Raw genomic sequence first — 18283 nt, forward strand, 5'->3', positions numbered from 1 at the left:
ACCATGTCATTGGTGTTTATTTGTTTTTAAACCTTTTTTTTAAACCTAAAATCTTTTGAAAAATTCTATGCAATTTATTATTATATTGAGGTTATTATTATGAGGTTCATATTATGATAATATATATATATATGTATATATATATATATATATATATATGTGTGTGTGTGTGTGTGTGTGTGTGTGTGTGTGTGTGTGTGTGTGTGTGTGTGTGTGTGTGTGTGTGTGTGTGTGTATATATATATATATGTGTATATATATATATGTGTGTGTGTGTGTGTGTGTGTGTGTGTGTGTGTGTGTGTGTGTGTGTGTGTGTGTGTGTATGTGTATATGTATATATATACTGTATATATATATATATATACGGTATATATATGTGTGTGTGTATATATATATGTATATAGGGAAGAACAATGTAAAAGCTTAACATTAAATAAAAGATAATGAAGGTCCTTGGGGTTAGAGGCAAAGACAAATGTCTGAGTCTGTGAGACTGAGGATTAGTGTATGGCAGTATTTCCCAACCAGGGAAACGTGACCCCTAGGCCTAGGGTTACTTGAGCAGAAAGATTGGGGATTACAATAAAGTCAGCTGACAATAATTCAATGAAGCCAGCCCATCTACAGCAGCACCAGAGCACCAAACACCCAGAAAGTCTTGGTAAAACGGACACATTTTTCAATCCAAAACTGTCCAATCAACAAAAAACAAGCTGGATTGTCTCATTAAAGCTCAAGTGACTGACGAAAAGGAGTTCAACCTGCTACTGGGCAAGTCTGAATATATTTTTTTCACTCAAGTGTAAATGTCTTTGTATTAAAGGGGAGTCATTCAAATATTTTTTATTTAATAATCACTTGTGTTAGATAGCCTACTAAAAGTTTAATAGAACAACTTTAGGAGAAACAACGAGACGCATGAGTGAGGAGGTACTATTGGCATGCAAAACAGCTCAAGGGGTACATAAGACAGAAAAGGTTGGGAACCACTGGCTGGCACTGTGTAGGAATTGCTTCAGTTGCATCAGTGCTTTGCTTTGTCCATAACTAAGGTAGGTGTACCTGCTATGTATCACTTTAAAACTTGGTTGTATTTGGTGCATATTGTCATGACCGATTAGTTAGCTTTTTGCTCAAAGTCTTTCCTACCACTTTGGAACTTGAAGTCTCTAAAATTATCTAAAAGCTACAAATGACACTCAAAACAGAAAATTATTTAAAGTCACTCAACAAACCATGGGGTCTGAAACGCACCCTTTAGTATGTCACCTATATAAAACAGATAAACAATTTACAGATTATTATTTTTTGCAGAAACCTAAGAGACAAACATCTAAAATGTGGGGAAGACCCAGAAGCAACGCTCCTAAAGAAGTTCTGGCCTGGACCGGCACAGGTCCACATGTTTTCACGTCCAGATCTCGGGTCAAAGTTCGGGTTACATCAGTTGAAAATTAAAGTACACTTCTTCTTTTTAGTATAGCCATCTACAGTAATGTTTAAGATCCAGTCAAGCTTCTTTTCTGTCATTTTGATTACTACCTGAGGCTTTATGGTCAGTCACTTTCCTCTACCTATATTAAAATAATCATAATAATAATATGGGAAGATGACTATCCATAAAATGTTCACTCAAACATCCCAGGTAATGTAATATAATTATTATAGGATTGCATTTTTCTTCATGTTCAGAACTCACATTTTTGGGTCCATTTCCCCTTAACAGCCATACAATACTAGACTGGAACATATTCATTAATCCTATTGAGATTTAATCTTATTATACTGTCTTGAACCGTGAAAGGTTATAATTGTTGTTGTTGCAAGGGTCCTTGGTGCAAAATCGAAATGTGTAAAAACTGATGTGAATCCCTTAATTATGGTTTTCAATGTACTTATTTTTTTTTATTTTTTTTAAACTTTTGAATGCATTTAAGGGTAACAATTTTGGGTAACGGGTACATCTTCTGAAGCTCTGTAGGGCTATCTGGGAAATGACATCCATGCATCCATCAAACGTTCAACCATTGAAACTAGAACCATGACACAAAAAGGAGTGTGGCATACAATCCATTCATCCACTCATTCACACCAAACAAGGTAGCCTACATAGAAGTACTCGACAGGCATATAAGATATATAAACAACAAACTAGTAGGCTAAGTTTCAAAACAGGATTCACTAAATCAGTGTTTCTCAAAGTGGGGTCTGGGGACCCCCCAGGGGTCCTTGAGGGGTGATCCCCAGCAAAAAGGGGAATCATTTATTTTCACTATAATTCCATCCATAAGTATAACACAATGACTATTTTGGTCATGGATTTTATACACTTGTCATAAAACATCTAAAAGCAAAAATCATATCAAATGGGGGTCCATGGTTAATTTGTGTCAGTTTATGGCTCCTTGAGGTGAAAATGTTTTCTGCACTAAATGATTGTTCAGGCAAGTGTGCATTATATCACAAAAATCAGAATGCCTTGCAGGTATTGTTGGTAAAAAATTAAAATAAAGCCTCTTTGCACCTGTCATGGTCACATGTGGGTCAGCACCTAAACTGCTGGGGGCACTAGGCAAAATCTAGTGTGGAGGCCACCTTTTAAGACTTACCCACCATCAATCAATAAAAATGGAGTAAACATATAGTTTAAAGCACTGTTTTTTTGTTAACTATTATAACATACAGCACATGAATATCAAAACAAAATGTAATAAATACAAAGGTGAATGTGTTTCAAGGGGCCAAGATTGCACCCAATTCACAAACACCTCTACTCCCCAAATGATTGTTCTTCATGCTTGAATCTCAGTTCAGATCAGTGATCGCTCCAATTATAAAGGGGCTTGAGGATGCAAGGGTCCCGGCCTTGTTGGACTAGTCTTATAACTGAAGCATGCAATTTGGACTGGAGATGAAGGGGGATATTTCTTGCACAGGGCTTATTTGTGCCACAACTTTATTTGCACAACATGCGGTGAATAATACTCAGTTGCTCTTAACTAAGAAACTGTGGTAAAAAAAAAAAAAAACTCACAATGCAATGTTAGTGAATCTGGCCCTGAATCCTTAACCATTCCCATACAGTGTTTGGGTCCTGACAACTTCAGATCTTAAATATTACCATATTGGCTCGAGGCTATGGTATTTGTTGTGTTTTTCTTTGTATCAACCATGATATATTTGCAAGTGTTCATAACAAACTTGTTGGGGCACTGGAATACAAATGAACCCATGACCTTAACCGGTCATGGGAGAGATTGAAGGGGGGCTAAGGTGTTGGTGGTTGGTGGTGTTGGTGGTTGGCATGCGGTACATGTATATTACAGTACTCTGCTTTGCTGTCATAGGAGTCCTCCTCAGGCTTTGCCTGCAGTCACAAAAGCTGTTTAGAACAGGGATATTCTGTGTTATCAGATCTTCATCTGTTATTCTTCAAAAGGTTCATATGAGAGTCCATTTTTCTCAGTGATGATATGCTGTAGGATTCCATGTGCGATACCATGACCTGAAAGGCAAACACATATATAAATATAATGGTATGTTGCCATTACAGCCTGTTCTTTGTTTGATCAGTGGTTTCAGAGCTGGTTGCGAAAAGGAGATTGACACGAAGCAGGATTATCCAGTTATCTGACAAAAAAGTATACTTATTCTTGATGTTTTAAAATGTGTCCAATTAAATCTTGAAATTAGTTTGTTTAGCTCTAGCACCATGGATGCATCATATTGATATTGATGCTTCAATCGAGGGTTCTGCTTAAAAACGTTTACAGCCTTCGCGACACCTTTTATTGGAAAGGCAGAAAAGCCATCCATGGTGGTGAGGTGATGGTGTCATACCCTGGTGTGCTGTAGGTAGCTTGGTTGACTTGAGACGTTAAAGTGGTGGACGCCATGGACAGACTGTTGGGAGAAGCTCCGCGGCTTGCGCTGTTCGGAGAGGAACTGGATGAAACTAGAAGAAGAACATAGACGCAAGTTGAATATCCAAACACATACACACACTTGGATCATACACAACTCCAACCATACGTTCACGCTGTGATGGATCATACACAACTCCAACCATACATTCACACTGTGATGGATCATACACAACTCCAACCATACGTTCACGCTGTGATGGATCATACACAACTCCAACCATACGTTCACGCTGTGATGGATCATACACAACTCCAACCATACGTTCACGCTGTGATGGATCATACACAACTCCAACCATACATTCACACTGTGATGGATCATACACAACTCCAACCATACGTTCACGCTGTGATGGATCATACACAACTCCAACCATACATTCACACTGTGATGGATCATACACAACTCCAACCATACGTTCACGCTGTGATGGATCATACACAACTCCAACCATACATTCACACTGTGATGGATCATACACAACTCCAACCATACATTCACGCTTTGATGGATCATACACAACTCCAGTGAATACATAAAACAGCTCGCACACTGCAAGGGCTCCAGTGAAAAGATTTATTGCACCGTTGGCAACGTTTCGAGCAGACTGCTCTTCCTCAGACAAAAGGACAGAGTGAGACGCCATCTTAAACACCCACATGGTCAAGTCACATGACTGAGTCACGTGAGTTGACAGTCATGTGACAGTGGAGTATACAAAGTAGAGAGTAGAAAAATACATATAACAATACAGTACAAGTGTAACAATAGTACATGTGAAGTGAATGCAACACTAATGGTGTCAAATCAAGTGGAGAGAGGAGAGAAGTCTGTCTCCACAAAACACACAATCCCTGAAGAAGGGATGTGTGCACGAATGAACATGTTAGCTGCTCAGTACATGTAATGCTATATGCAGTGTGAATGCATTGTTATGTACAGGTGTGGTGTGAATGCATTGTTATGTACAGGTGTGGTGTGAATGCATTGTTAGGTACAGGTGTGGTGTGAATGCATTGTTATGTACAGGTGTGGTGTGAATGCATTGTTATGTACAGGTGTGGTGTGAATGCATTGTTATGTACATGTGTGGTGTGAATGCATTGTTATGTACAGGTGTGGTGTGAATGCATCGTTAGGTACAGGTGTGGTGTGAATGCATTGTTATGTACAGGTGTGGTGTGAATGCATTGTTATGTACATGTGTGGTGTGAATGCATTGTTATGTACAGGTGCAGTGTGAATGCATTGTTATGTACATGTGTGGTGTGAATGCATTGTTATGTACATGTGTGGTGTGAATGCATTGTTATGTACAGGTGCAGTGTGAATGCATTGTTATGTACAGTTGTGGTGTGAATGCATTGTTATGTACAGGTGTGGTGTGAATGCATTGTTATGTACATGTGTGGTGTGAATGCATTGTTATGTACAGGTGTGGTGTGAATGCATTGTTAGGTACAGGTGCGGTGTGAATGCATTGTTATGTACATGTATGGTGTGAATGCATTGTTATGTACAGGTGTGGTGTGAATGCATTGTTATGTACATGTGTGGTGTGAATGCATTGTTATGTACAGGTGTGGTGTGAATGCATTGTTATGTACAGGTGTGGTGTGAATGCATTGTTATGTACAGGTGTGGTGTGAATGCATTGTTATGTACAGGTGTGGTGTGAATGCATTGTTAGGTACAGGTGTGGTGTGAATGCATTGTTATGTACAGGTGTGGTGTGAATGCATTGTTATGTACAGGTGTGGTGTGAATGCATTGTTATGTACATGTGTGGTGTGAATGCATTGTTATGTACAGGTGTGGTGTGAATGCATTGTTATGTACAGGTGTGGTGTGAATGCATTGTTATGTACAGGTGTGGTGTGAATGCATTGTTAGGTACAGGTGTGGTGTGAATGCATTGTTAGGTACAGGTGTGGTGTGAATGCATTGTTATGTACAGGTGTGGTGTGAATGCATTGTTATGTACAGGTGTGGTGTGAATGCATTGTTATGTACAGGTGTGGTGTGAATGCATTGTTAGGTACAGGTGCGGTGTGAATGCATTGTTAGGTACAGGTGCAATGTGAATGCATTATTAGGTACAGGTGCGGTGTGAATGCATTAAGTACAGGTGCAGTGTGAATTATTAATTAATACACAGGACAAGGTGTCACTATCCCTTGTGCCAAAATCCGAAGAAAAACACATTTAGAAGCCCAATCCAGAATGCATTGTTAGGTACAGGTGCGGTGTGAATGCATTGTTCAGTACAGGTGCGGTGTGAATGCATTGTTAGGTACAGGTGCGGTGTGAATGCATTGTTCAGTACAGGTGCGGTGTGAATGCATTGTTAGGTACAGGTGCGGTGTGAATGCATTGTTATGTACATGTTTGGGCTTTTGCAAAAAGCTCAGTATAACCATAAATCAAAGATACTTGCCTCCGCCTGAAGCCAGAGGGCTGTAGGATCTGGATGCCGAGGCCTGAAACAATGCAAATGGGTGAGAATGAGACAATGCATATTTTTACACAGCATCAGAAAATATATTTGATTCACAACTAACAATTTGCATAATTATTTAACATTGTAATTCAGTCCCTCTGGATATTGCAGTTTTCTGATTCGTTTGGTTAAAGAAAAGATGTAATGGCATGTATGGGAAATACAATGCAACATGTGTCACAGACTGGCAGAGCCAAGAAGTACAATGTCACACACCTTGAAGGGCCTCAAGCCCAACCCCTGCAAAATAGATGGAAGCTAACTGAAGGTTGCACGACAGCTAGAGATGAGTTACAATGAAGGGAAATTAATTAAGAGAAGAGAATGCACAATGACATGAGTTATATTTGGTGGTATGGCTCTGTTCTGGAGGCTCCCTGTGCATACATGGAAAGCCTAAGGCAGGGAGAGCGGCAGCAGCAGATTCTGGGAGCTCCTTGCCCCTCCATGAGCAACATGGAATAGCCTTAAGGCAAGGAGAGCTGGGGAGGAGGTGGGTTGCAAACAGCTTGTAGATGAAGCAGCCATGTTAGGCAGCAGACTGCAGCAGAATTTAAAGAGGGTGCCCTGTTTGAGTTGAGCCAATTGAATGCATCAGCTACTAAGCAGTCAGCTGATGTGGGCTGGGTTTGAGATCAGCTCCTAATCAGCTGTGGGCTGGGTTTAAGCTGGGCTTGACATTCGTGGCCTGCCTGAACTACCAATGAACTACTAATGCAACTTTTGGGGGTTAATAGCGATGCTTGCCAAATTTAATCTCACTATGCAAAAACATGCACATAAAAATTTTAATAATCATTGTCTAAGGCCTCAGACTCAAAATGAGACATTTTTCTCATGGTCACGAAAAAATTAATTAATGTCTTGGATTTGATTTTATTCCTTTAATTTTTATGTATCTTATAAAGCACTTGTAATGCTTCTTTTGGAAGTGCTTTAAATACACCTTATTGTCATTATTTGTACTAGTGCAGTGCCCGCTCCAACATGCACCACCCTGTGGGCGCTCCCCCCTGCACACACACTGCACTCTGTCAGGTCCCCCTAAGCGCAAGTTTGAAGTTGATCCAACAAACGGTTCTCGAGATATGCGAAGAAAATACATACAAACAGTCCTGGAATAAGTCCAAATTGCATGAAATGCTGCACTGCACACCATCGGGGTCCGAGCAGCGCACTCCCCAAGTTTGAAGTCGATCAGACGAATGGTTCTCAAGATTAACCACTTTTTGTGTGGCCAGTAGGTGGCGCTGTGCCGAATTACATGAAATCCGGCACTGCACTGTGTCGAGTTCCCATCAGCGCACTCCCCAAAGTTGAAGTCGATCGGACGAACAGTTCTCAAGATAAACCACTTTTTGTGTTGCCAGTAGGTGGCGCTGTGCCGAATTGCACGAAAACAGGGCACTGCACAATAGGGCACACTCCCAACCCTACTTACACAGGATGGGGTTCCCGGAAGTGGCGTGGCCCTAGAGCAGTGATACTCAACTTGCGGCCAGGGGGCCAGATGCCACCCGCGACAGGGTGCAGAGTGGCCCCCCGACCATTTCCTAATAATTTCACGTTAGTTTTCATTGTGAATTAGTAACGACGAGCCGCCGTTACTAGTGATCTTAAACATAAATGTGATATTGAGTAAAATGGGGTATGGATAAATCTATATTTTGCACTGAATTAATTGGCAGATTGGCACACATAGCTTTGCACACTATTGTATACAGGTTAAATGAGCACACAGTATTTTATAAACATATTTATTTATTGATTGACTGATTGCTGATTGCTCATGTGTTGCAGCCATCTTCACTTTGGTGTTCACAGCTCGGACGGTGGGCTGCCGCCTCGCCGTTCGCCTGTGAACAAAGAAAACAATGTGCATTGATTTATGACTCAATGTAGCGAAGGTGGTAATTAAAGAGTATAATTGTAAAACTCAAGCTAACTAAGACAATCATGTATGCTCAAACTTACCTCTGCCTCTTCTCCTCCTCCCAGGGTGTCCATCGGGCAAACAGTTCCCCAGGTGCTCTGTGCACCTATTAATGGTTCCGGGAGGGTTACATCAAGTGGGAAGTGGGTAGGGGGAGGTTTGGTTTGGCTATTTGGGGATGTTTATTTTTGTGGTACATTTGTGGGTATTGATTGGGTATATGTGGGTGTGTATGTATTTATAGAGATTATGGGTGTGTTTTGGTAGTGGGTTTATGTGGATGTTTAGTCTCTGGTTTGTGACTTGTGTGTGATAGTGCTCTGTGGGGTTTGGTATGTGCCAGCCAGCTGATTGTCTGCTCACCCTATATAAATGTCTCAATTGTGTTTGGATGTGTTGCTGTCAGGTGTTGGTGCACTCTCTGTAAAAATGGTGCTTAAAATAAATTTGATATGATAAACTGTCATCATGGACTCTGCTCCTCCTCATTCTTCCTCCATGACCGCTCGGCATCCTAACACACAATAATAACTAATGTGAAATAAAGTTTGGCTGAGCTCCAGTTAAATTGTCAAATACCGCCGTCTGCTCGCTACCCTGCCTGGGTAGCGAGCAGACGGCGGTATCTGGGTAACCCAGGCACTTATGTATGTACTTAACTTAACCTAACTAACTATCCGGTGTGCACAACATTGTCAGACTAAACTCCAGCTGACACCCCAAAAAACTACAATCCGCAACGAAAAATGTATGTTTGTTTATTAACTGGCCCCTGGCCTCCTATCATTTCACAAAAGTTGCCCCCGGGCAAAGCAAGTTGAGTATCCCTGCCCTAGAGGATATTATTTCTGAATGCGTTATTCAGCTTACAAATACATATTCTCCTACTATTCTTTGCTCCTTCATGCTGCCCACTCTCCACTGCATTGCAAGACATTTTTTAATTGGAACCTGAGGATGGGATGCTAGCCCCCCTCATTCTCACAGCAATGTAAACACAGGGTCGTTAAAGGGGCTGCAGCTTAGGGCTTGAAGGAGCAGAACTGAAGACAAATATTCAAATATCGAACGCATTTCACGTCCGAATCGCACGGAAACAGGGCACCGCCCTCCGTCGGGTCGCCATCAGCGCACCCCCCGAGTTTCAAGTCGATCCGACCAACGGTTCTCGAGATACGCGAAGGACAGAGAGAGAGACAGACAGACAGACGCTCCTCCACTTATTAGATAGATAGTAGTTGTAGTAGTATACATACAATCCTTAATGATCGAGATCATTAAAATGTTTTGTCTGGTAAGTTTTGCTCATCTTTCCACTGTCTCGTATAGATGACCGCTACAACATTCCACATTATGATTGGTTGTATGTCTGAGAACTATCAGTGTGAGCATGCGGCGGTTAAAACAGTGACGATAGCTAGATAGTTCAGCTCCGTTCAGTTATGTTTATAGCTCCTTATCACAAGCATGTCTCAAAGGGCTTTACAGTCACAGTCATACTACATCCTACAACATACATACATACATACATACATACATACATACATACACATAGCCTACTACACATTTTACTAGATTGCATTATGATACTACTAGACACAGCATATCTTTGGACTGTGGCAGGAAACCGGAGCACCCAGAGGAAACCCACGCAAACACAGTGAGAACATGCAAACTCTACACAGAAAGGACATCAGTGGAGATTCGAACCCACAACTGATTGCTGTGAGGCGACAGTGCTAACCACTAAGCCACCATGCCGCCCCCAGATAACAATTTGTCCGCATTAGCAAGCAAGCAAACTGTACACCCTTTTCACAGTAGCCTTTTTTTTTTTTTATCTCAAAGCAGGGTAAACACAGGGGTAAGTAACCAATAGATCCAATCCATTTAGCCGGTGTTCCAGTGCCAGGTCTCTCATTAATGTTACTAGAAATTAGCGCACGGTGGAGACTGGAGATGATGTGCCATGGGCGCACTTTTTTTGGGTGTGAAACTCATGCTGAAATTCCGCACTGCACTATGTCGAGTCCCCAGCAGCGCACCCCCCAAGTTTGAAGTCGATCAGGCGAGCAGTTCTCAGGATGCGCTATTAAAGCGCTACGAAGCAACAAAGCTGCCAGTCTTCCAGAAAAACTGAAAGCTAGTGACTCTGTTTCCTTTGTTTCTGACAGAAAGGTCATATGTTCAACATCCACTTTAAGAAGTCTGGTCACATCTTTGAACAAAATCATAAGCCTTCACAAGGTACTGATAATACTTTCACTTGTGCTCATGCACCAGATAACTTTACCCAGTCCGTCGTTTTTGACTTTGTCCCCTTTTTGGTGTCTGATGTTTTGCATGGCCTGCAGACAATTGACCCCAAGAAGGCTGCCGGGCCTGACGGTCTTGATCCTTTCCTTTTAAAGATGGCAGCTGCGATTGTAGCCCAGCCAATCACAGATATTTTTGATCTTTCTGTAGCTTCCCAAAAACTGCCTGTCTTATGGAAACAAACCTTTGTCACTCCTCTTAGTCTGGGGACTCCACAGAATTAAATAATTACAGACCGATGCTATGTGCAGGATGCAGCATTGGTACATTTGAATTTATAAGGCCATTTTGGGTAGGTTACCTCTTTATATATGCTCTAAGTTTGTATCTGTAAATAACTCCTATAACCTCAGATCCAACAACTGGTTACATTTTAAAGTGCCACCTGTGCGGACTGAGACTGGTAAAAGGAGCCTCTCTTATTTTGGTCCTTGGTCTTGGAATGACCTGCAGACTAGTTTCAAACTGGTCTCCCTGATTTCGCTGTCCAGTTTTAAACAGACGTTGTCAGAGGTTCTTACCTCAAGCTGCTCCTGCAGCAATGTATAATTAGTCTCTATGAATGTTATGCCTTCTGCAACCACCTGTACTTTTGCATTGGGCCATGTTCTTGTGATTTGTGATTTCTTGTAGTCTTATGTCACGTACTACCTCTTTTGTATGTTTCATACACTCCTGATCTACACTGTTGATGCTATAGGGCCCTATCGTCGTACGGCGCTATCGTTTGCGTTGCGTTTGCGCGCCTCTTATTGCTATCTTCCCAGCGTCTTAAGCTATCGCCTGCCTGCACCGTCCAGTTTTGCGCTGTGATGACACAGGTGTAGGCGTGGCCCAGGCGTGTCGGTGGGCCTCTAGCCTATCATGTGTCTCGCGCAAGTGTCATTTAGCGCTGTGGGGAAGATACCGTCGGTATGTGCCAAGCACAAAGAGAGATTTGGGAGTTGCCCGTTCCAAAATAGCCGTTCCAGCGCAATGTGTTAGAAAAAGGGTCCGTGGGTGCTCTCAATTTTGCCAGGAAATAGCTGGTCTGAGCGCAAACCCAGACGTACGCCTGAGCACAGACAGTCTCCACATCTCCGTGCAGTGCAGGAAATCCTTGCTTGGATTAATTTACGCACAGCATGGATGTCACTCTCCACTGGCGCCTGCACACTCTTCTCTCCTCGGAATGCCACATTGATTTTCAACTATAGCCTACATTGCAGAAAAAACACACCTTGATTTAAAAATTATAATTTGTTTGTCATGGTTTTATTAATCTACATAATTCCCAACCATACAGGTTTGTGGTGCAGTGAGGTAACATTAGATTGTTTTTGAGAAAGTTGTGACGGTGTTGTGCCAAGCTGCCTCTCCCCACCCTGGCATGGCCGGCCCAAAACACCCAGGGCACCGATCCACTTTTTGGCACAACACCTGTAGTGTCTGGCCAGTACAGTAACCTCTTTCCCTTCAACTGCACGCATGCAAGACCAGCTTCTCCACAGCGCGGATGGCGTGACCGCAGTCACTAGGCTCTTTCACACACAGATCATGCAAAATTGCAGTTTAGGAGTCCCGCAAAGGCCGCAGCCTCGCCACAGAAATTGCTTTCACACAGAGCCAAGCAGCACGGCCACATTCCCGTGCTGCGGTGTACTTTCAGGTGAAATCCCCCGCTCCCGGATTGAAAGGCGAGCGGAGGGATTTCCAGCTCCTCCTAGCCCAAATTAATATTTTCATAGGTTAGTGTAGCCTAGGCTACTGTATGATGAACAAATTCATTCAACAACAAGACTTCCCTCCTTCTCCTAGTCCGCTGAGCAGGGAGGATAGGTGCACTCGCATGGTGGGCGGGCTCGCCTTAATATCAAAACGGGCTCCGCCGCGGAGTGCATCTGCCGACTTTCTGGCAGCGAAGTGTTGCATTAATTGCATTCAAGGAAAGCCAACTTTATTTATACAACACATTTCATAGAAGTAAATTCACTGACTAAGCAGATCGATATGGTGTCACCTTGTGTAATTCATTCAACAACCAAACATCGCTGATGTATGCCAGCCAAGGAGGTGCAGCTGTGCAGGCACAGAAAACACGAAAGTGAAGCATTCGCACTGTTCCGCCTTGCTGCTCCGACACTTTCAAGTGAGGCGGGTTGCCTGCTCAACCGGCGCTGTGACAAGCTTTGCTCCCGGGACAAAAGGCGTATAACAATTTACCACCAACGCGCGTTCATGACTTTCACATCGGAGGAGCAGATCCTATTTTCCGTGCATTTTTCGGCTTTCAAGGCCGGTGTGAAAGAGCCTAATGGCTTAACCAGAGTCGACAATTCTGACATAGGCTATTGAAATAGGCTAGAAGTAAAATCTCACACATTCCTACCCTATTAAAGAAACAAATATTTTTAGATGTGTAGGGCTATGTTATAGCCTATATGAACGAAACGTCTAATTACAGTAAGCGCACGCTTTGGGACATCACTGCGTAATTGCGCGGCAGCCCTCTCTCTCTTCCCTCTCTCGTTCTCCCCCCCCCTCCCTCTCTCTCTCTCCCCCTCTCTCTTTTCTCTCTCTCTCTCTCTCTCTGTTTCTCTGTTTGCTCTCAGCAAGAAAGAAGCTGGTGTGTGATGGCGGTGACACTGTGGCTTTTAAGGGGAGTGATCTCACCTTGTGAATCCTATATGGGCATAAACATGCCTATGGAGGTTTGCGCTGAGATGATGTGATGAAGGGCAGCTGGCCGACACGCCCACAATTAGGGTTTCGCGTGTCGCTATCCCAGCGCAAAACGGGCGCTAACGCAAAATTACCGCCGTCAGGAAGATAGAGCCCATAATCTTTGTTCTATTTGTATTGATGTGTTTTTGTATGGTTTTATTTCTATCTTACCAACATGCGTCATTTGATTTGTAATTTTGCTGCCTTCTTGGCCAGGTCACAATTGTAAAAGAGATTTCGTATCTCAATTGTTTTATCTGGTTAAATAAAGATTAAATAAAATTAAAAAAGATACGTGAAAGCCATGTTCTGATTGTCCAATTGCACAAAATTCAATACTGCACTTTCTTGGGTCCCCAGCAGCACACCCACCAAGTTTGAAGTCGATTGGACGAACGGTTCTCAAGATAAACCATTGTTTGTGTTGCCAGTAGATGGCGCTATGACTATGTGTGTGTACGAAAATTTGGCACCGCACTTCCCAAATTTGAAGTTGATCAGATCTAACTAGCATAGCTAGCCAATTTATCAGCCAGATCAACCTAATGTGGCCGACGTCTTGGGAAAGCTATTGTCAACATTGGTCGTGCTATGCTATGCTCCTCTCTTGAGGGAGGAGGAGGGTCGACCCTAAAGCTGCATTATCTACGTTTTTGCACAAAATAACCATAATACATCTGCTGGGATATTGATAAGGTTGTCAGGGTGCTGAGATTTCTGGGTTTTAAAACTTGCTTTCCGGACCATAACCTATTGGAATTCAACTCCAAATTACTTTTGAATTACGTTGTAATGTATCAAGAAGGCCAAAACGATGTTTTCAATAATCACAGAAAAATATGTAAAAACTGAACAAAATATTGAGATAACAGACTGCTAATTGTTTCTAACTAAGGGGGATCAATGCCACAGCTAACCATTCTGGAAGTGAAGTTGTGTGATTTCATGGGTAAACTGGCCACCGGGCAGTAGATCCTCTTCTCCTTCTGACGCCGGTTACAGAACCAAACCCGAACCACTTCCTTCTCCATGGACAGCTGCTCTGAGATCAGCGTTATCTCCTCTGAGTTGGGCTTAGGGTTCTGAAAAACAAACATCTGAATGATTTCCTCCTTCAATTGTTAACATGGGAAAGTGAAAAGTTGATAGGTGGCAACCTGATAAGTAAATGAAAGTAACTGTCTAGATTAGGCCTGTTTATTTATGTATTTTTACTTTTTTTTTATTGTGTCTGTGATATTCGGCCGTCATTAGGGTCTCTTGTTTGATTTGATTCTGTGTTAAAACTGTAAACTTAAAACAATTTGTAAACTTGTCTAAACTTGAAACAATTTATAGAAGGGAGCCAAACGATTTATGGAAGGGACAGAGGTTAATTGGCTTAAAGTTCTGTGATGATTGCTGTATTTCTAATTCTGTAATTCTCTGTGGCAAGAAGTATCATTTAACTCACATCATGGAAGCGTTTCTCCAGAGTCAGCTTGATGTTGGTTTCAATACTTGTCCTCTTTTTGCGTTTGCGTCCATAGCCCTCCATCAGGGGCGGCAGGGAGGCAGGGTTGCTCATCGAGTCAGAAGGGTTGTTCTCTAATAGGAAAACAAATATTAGACAGACCATCATCATCACTTTAACACTAGTAGGGGACTTTTGAGGGGTCCACGCGCACCCCCCTTATTTATTTTCTAGTTTGGATTTTTGGCATCCATAGGACCTCTAAAATAAAGATTTTGATGATCCCAAGAAAAAAAACTGTCCAAAATGAGTTTTTATGCCTCCGGAGGCATTATGGATCCGGGTTGTCCGTCCGTCCGATGTTCGTTAACGCGATATCTGAGGAACGCCTTGATGGAATTTCATAAAATTTGCCTCAAACATCGACTTAGACTCAAGGATGATCTGATTAGATTTCGGTGGTCAAAGGTCAAAGGTCAAGGTCACTGTGACCTCTCGAACACCATTTTCAAGCTTGTTAACGCGATATCTCAGGAATGCCTTGACGGAATTTCATCAGATTTGCCCCAAACATCGCCTTGGACTCAAGGATGAACTGATTCGATTTTGGTGGTCAAAGGTCAAGGTCACTGTGACCTCTCGAACACCATTTTCAAGCTTGTTAACGCGATATCTCAGGAATGCCTTTACGGAGTTTCATCAAATTTGCCTCAAACATCGACTTGGACTCAAGGATGAACTGATTAGATTTTCGTGGTCAAAGGTCAAGGTCACTGTGACCTCACGAATGCCATTCCCAAGTTCGTTAAAGCGATATCTCAAGAACAGCTTGATGGAATTTCTTCCAATTTGGCTCAAACGTCGACTTGGGCGCAAGGATGAACGTATTACATTTTGGTGGTCAAAGGTCAAGGTCACTGTGACCTCTCCAACGCCATTTTCAAGCTTGTTAATGCCATATCCCAGGAATGCCTTGACGGACTTTCATCAAGTTTGCCTCAAACATTAAAGGAGAATTTCGTTTTTTTTTAACCTGGAGCGCTCTCCTCACATTAATTATTATCTGACGACTCACCCAGTGTTCTCCGCAGCGTTTTTGTCCGTCTTAGGCGTTGTTTTGAGATCAATAGTGTCCAAGCCAGTCCTAGAATGGAGCTCCGTGGTGGCCACGTGGCAGCGTGCTTTTCATCCATGTAAATAGACAGTTTTATTCCCGTTTTCGACCCATATCGATCCCTAAAGAACCAGACTGCTATTCTAGAGCCCCTCCATTCTCCATTCTCCATTCCCCCTCTATTCTTCCCGGATCCCATTTCCTCCTGTCGGGTCAGCTAGACCAACTCTCGTCAAGTCCCGCAAGACTTTCCTGCCGCTGGCCTGTGGACTGACTTGACGAGATTTGGTCTCACTGACCCGACAGGCGGAAATGGGATGCCTGTAACTACCGCTGAAAAGAGCCCGGGGGAGAATTAGCAGTCTGATGGTTCCTTAGGGATCAGATTATGACGATATGGGTCAAAAACGGGAATAAAACTGTCTATTTACATGGATGAAAAGCACGCTGTTACGTGGCCCCCACGGAGCTCCATTCTAGGACTGGCTTGGACACTATTGATCTCAAAACAACGCCTAAGACGGACAGAAACGCTGCAGAGAACACTGGGTGAGTCATCAGATAATAATTAATGTGAGGAGACGGCTCCAGGTTAAAAAAACCGAAATTCTCCTTTAACTTGGCCTCAAGGATGAACTGATTCCATTTTGGTGGTCAAAGTTCAAGGTCACTGTGACCTCACGAATGCCATTCCCAAGTTCGTTAACGCGATATCTCAGGAATGTCTTGATGGAATTTCTTCAAATTTGCCTCAAACGTCACTTGGACTCAAGGATAACCTGATTTGATTTTGTTGGTCAAAGTTCAAGGTTACTGTGACATCACGACCGCTCGTTTCATGTTCGTTAATGTGGGATCTCAGGAATGCCTTGATGGAATTTCTTCCAATTTGCCTCAAATGGTGATTTGGACTCAAGAATGAACTAATGGCGGAGACATAAATCCACGGTGCGGTCGTTCTAGTTTTCAATGTTTTATTACCCCTATGAGACCCGCGGGATTGCCGGCAGGAACGCTGGTGAGACTGTATTTCAGAGACTGTGGCACGCTAAAGTTTTGAGCTAGGTCAAAGGTAGGGATATCATTTGAAACTAGACAACCTAAGGTTTCCAATGGGGCCAAGCTTGTCATGCTAGTTTGTCAGGAAGGGGGGTAAATATGCTAAATATTACAGCATGGTTATTGCCCAAAACTGCATCAGATGAGCATAAATTTGGCATGTCTGTACAGGGGAGGCTTATGGGTACCCATATAACCCATTTCCATTCAGATATATTGAGGTGACAGGTAAAGGGACCATTTGGAAAATGGTGATGGCCGTTTTTCCCTCGCCAAAACTTTGCCTAACTTTGAATCGTTAGTTATTTAGCCCCCTTCCCGACAAACTAGCATGACAGGCTTGGCCCCATTGCAAACCTTAGGTTGTCTAGTTTCAAATTATATTCCTACCTTTGACCTAGCTCAAAATTTGAGCGTGCCACAGTCTCTGAAAGACAGTATCACCGGCATTCCTGCCGGCAATCCTCATAGGGTCTCATATGGGTAATAAAACATTGAAAAAAACACATTTTGGACAGGTTTTTTTCTTTGGATCATCAAAATCTTTATTTTAGAGGTCCTATGGATGCCAAAAATCCAGACTAGAAAAAAAATAAAGGGGGTGCGCGTGGACCCCTCAAAAGTGCCCTACTACACACTTTAGCATCCACCAGTAGAATAAGATAATACAATAAATTAAATATCATCCCCTGTTGTTAATAGGCTACATTTTCTTGTGCAACAAAATATTATAATGAAATAACTTTTGGAATTACCCAAACAGATTTTGGGTATAGATATGTTTGCTTATCTGACTTTAAGTATTTACTTATTTTGCACCCCCTTTTCACTCTACGCCAAAATAAACATTGGTATTATATTCAAAGCTGGCAATGGAATACCAACTACATGCCATGTACCTGCATCACTCAGCCATTTTTCGAGCAGAGGTTTCAGCTTGCACATGTTTTTGAAGCTGAGGTTGAGCGCCTCGAAACGGGAAATTGTGGTCTGGCTGAAGTCATTGCCATACAGTTTCCCCATAGCTAGGCCTACATCTCCCTGTGGAGAAAAACATAAACGCACGCACACGCGCCCGCACACGCGCCCGCACACCAACACACACACACACACACACACACACACACACACACACACACACACACACACACACACACACAATCAATCAATCAATAACCTTTATTTAACCAGGTAAAGTCTCATTGAGATTAAAATCTCTTTTTCAAGAGCGACCTGGCCAAGAGGGCAGCATAAAAAACAATGTTACAACAAAAA

The 18283-nt window shown here is 42.6% G+C and overlaps 1 protein-coding gene across 1 annotated transcript in view; it reads right to left on the reverse strand.

The window, feature by feature from the left end:
- Positions 1-969: 969 nt before the first annotated feature.
- pou2f3 (POU class 2 homeobox 3) overlaps positions 970-18283 on the reverse strand; it is a 46390-nt gene continuing 29076 nt past the window's right edge. Inside the window, exons 8-13 of the mRNA XM_083636470.1 lie at positions 17908-18049; positions 14836-14969; positions 14300-14464; positions 6368-6410; positions 3844-3958; positions 970-3508 (exon numbers count right to left, since the gene is read on the reverse strand). Coding sequence (XP_083492596.1) covers positions 3466-3508; positions 3844-3958; positions 6368-6410; positions 14300-14464; positions 14836-14969; positions 17908-18049 — 642 coding nt within the window. The 3' untranslated portion in view covers positions 970-3465. The remainder of the gene's footprint in view (positions 3509-3843; positions 3959-6367; positions 6411-14299; positions 14465-14835; positions 14970-17907; positions 18050-18283) is intronic.

The sequence above is a fragment of the Poromitra crassiceps genome (genome assembly GCF_964638095.1).
Source record: "Poromitra crassiceps genome assembly, chromosome: 1".
Classification (NCBI taxonomy): Eukaryota; Metazoa; Chordata; class Actinopteri; order Beryciformes; family Melamphaidae; genus Poromitra; species Poromitra crassiceps.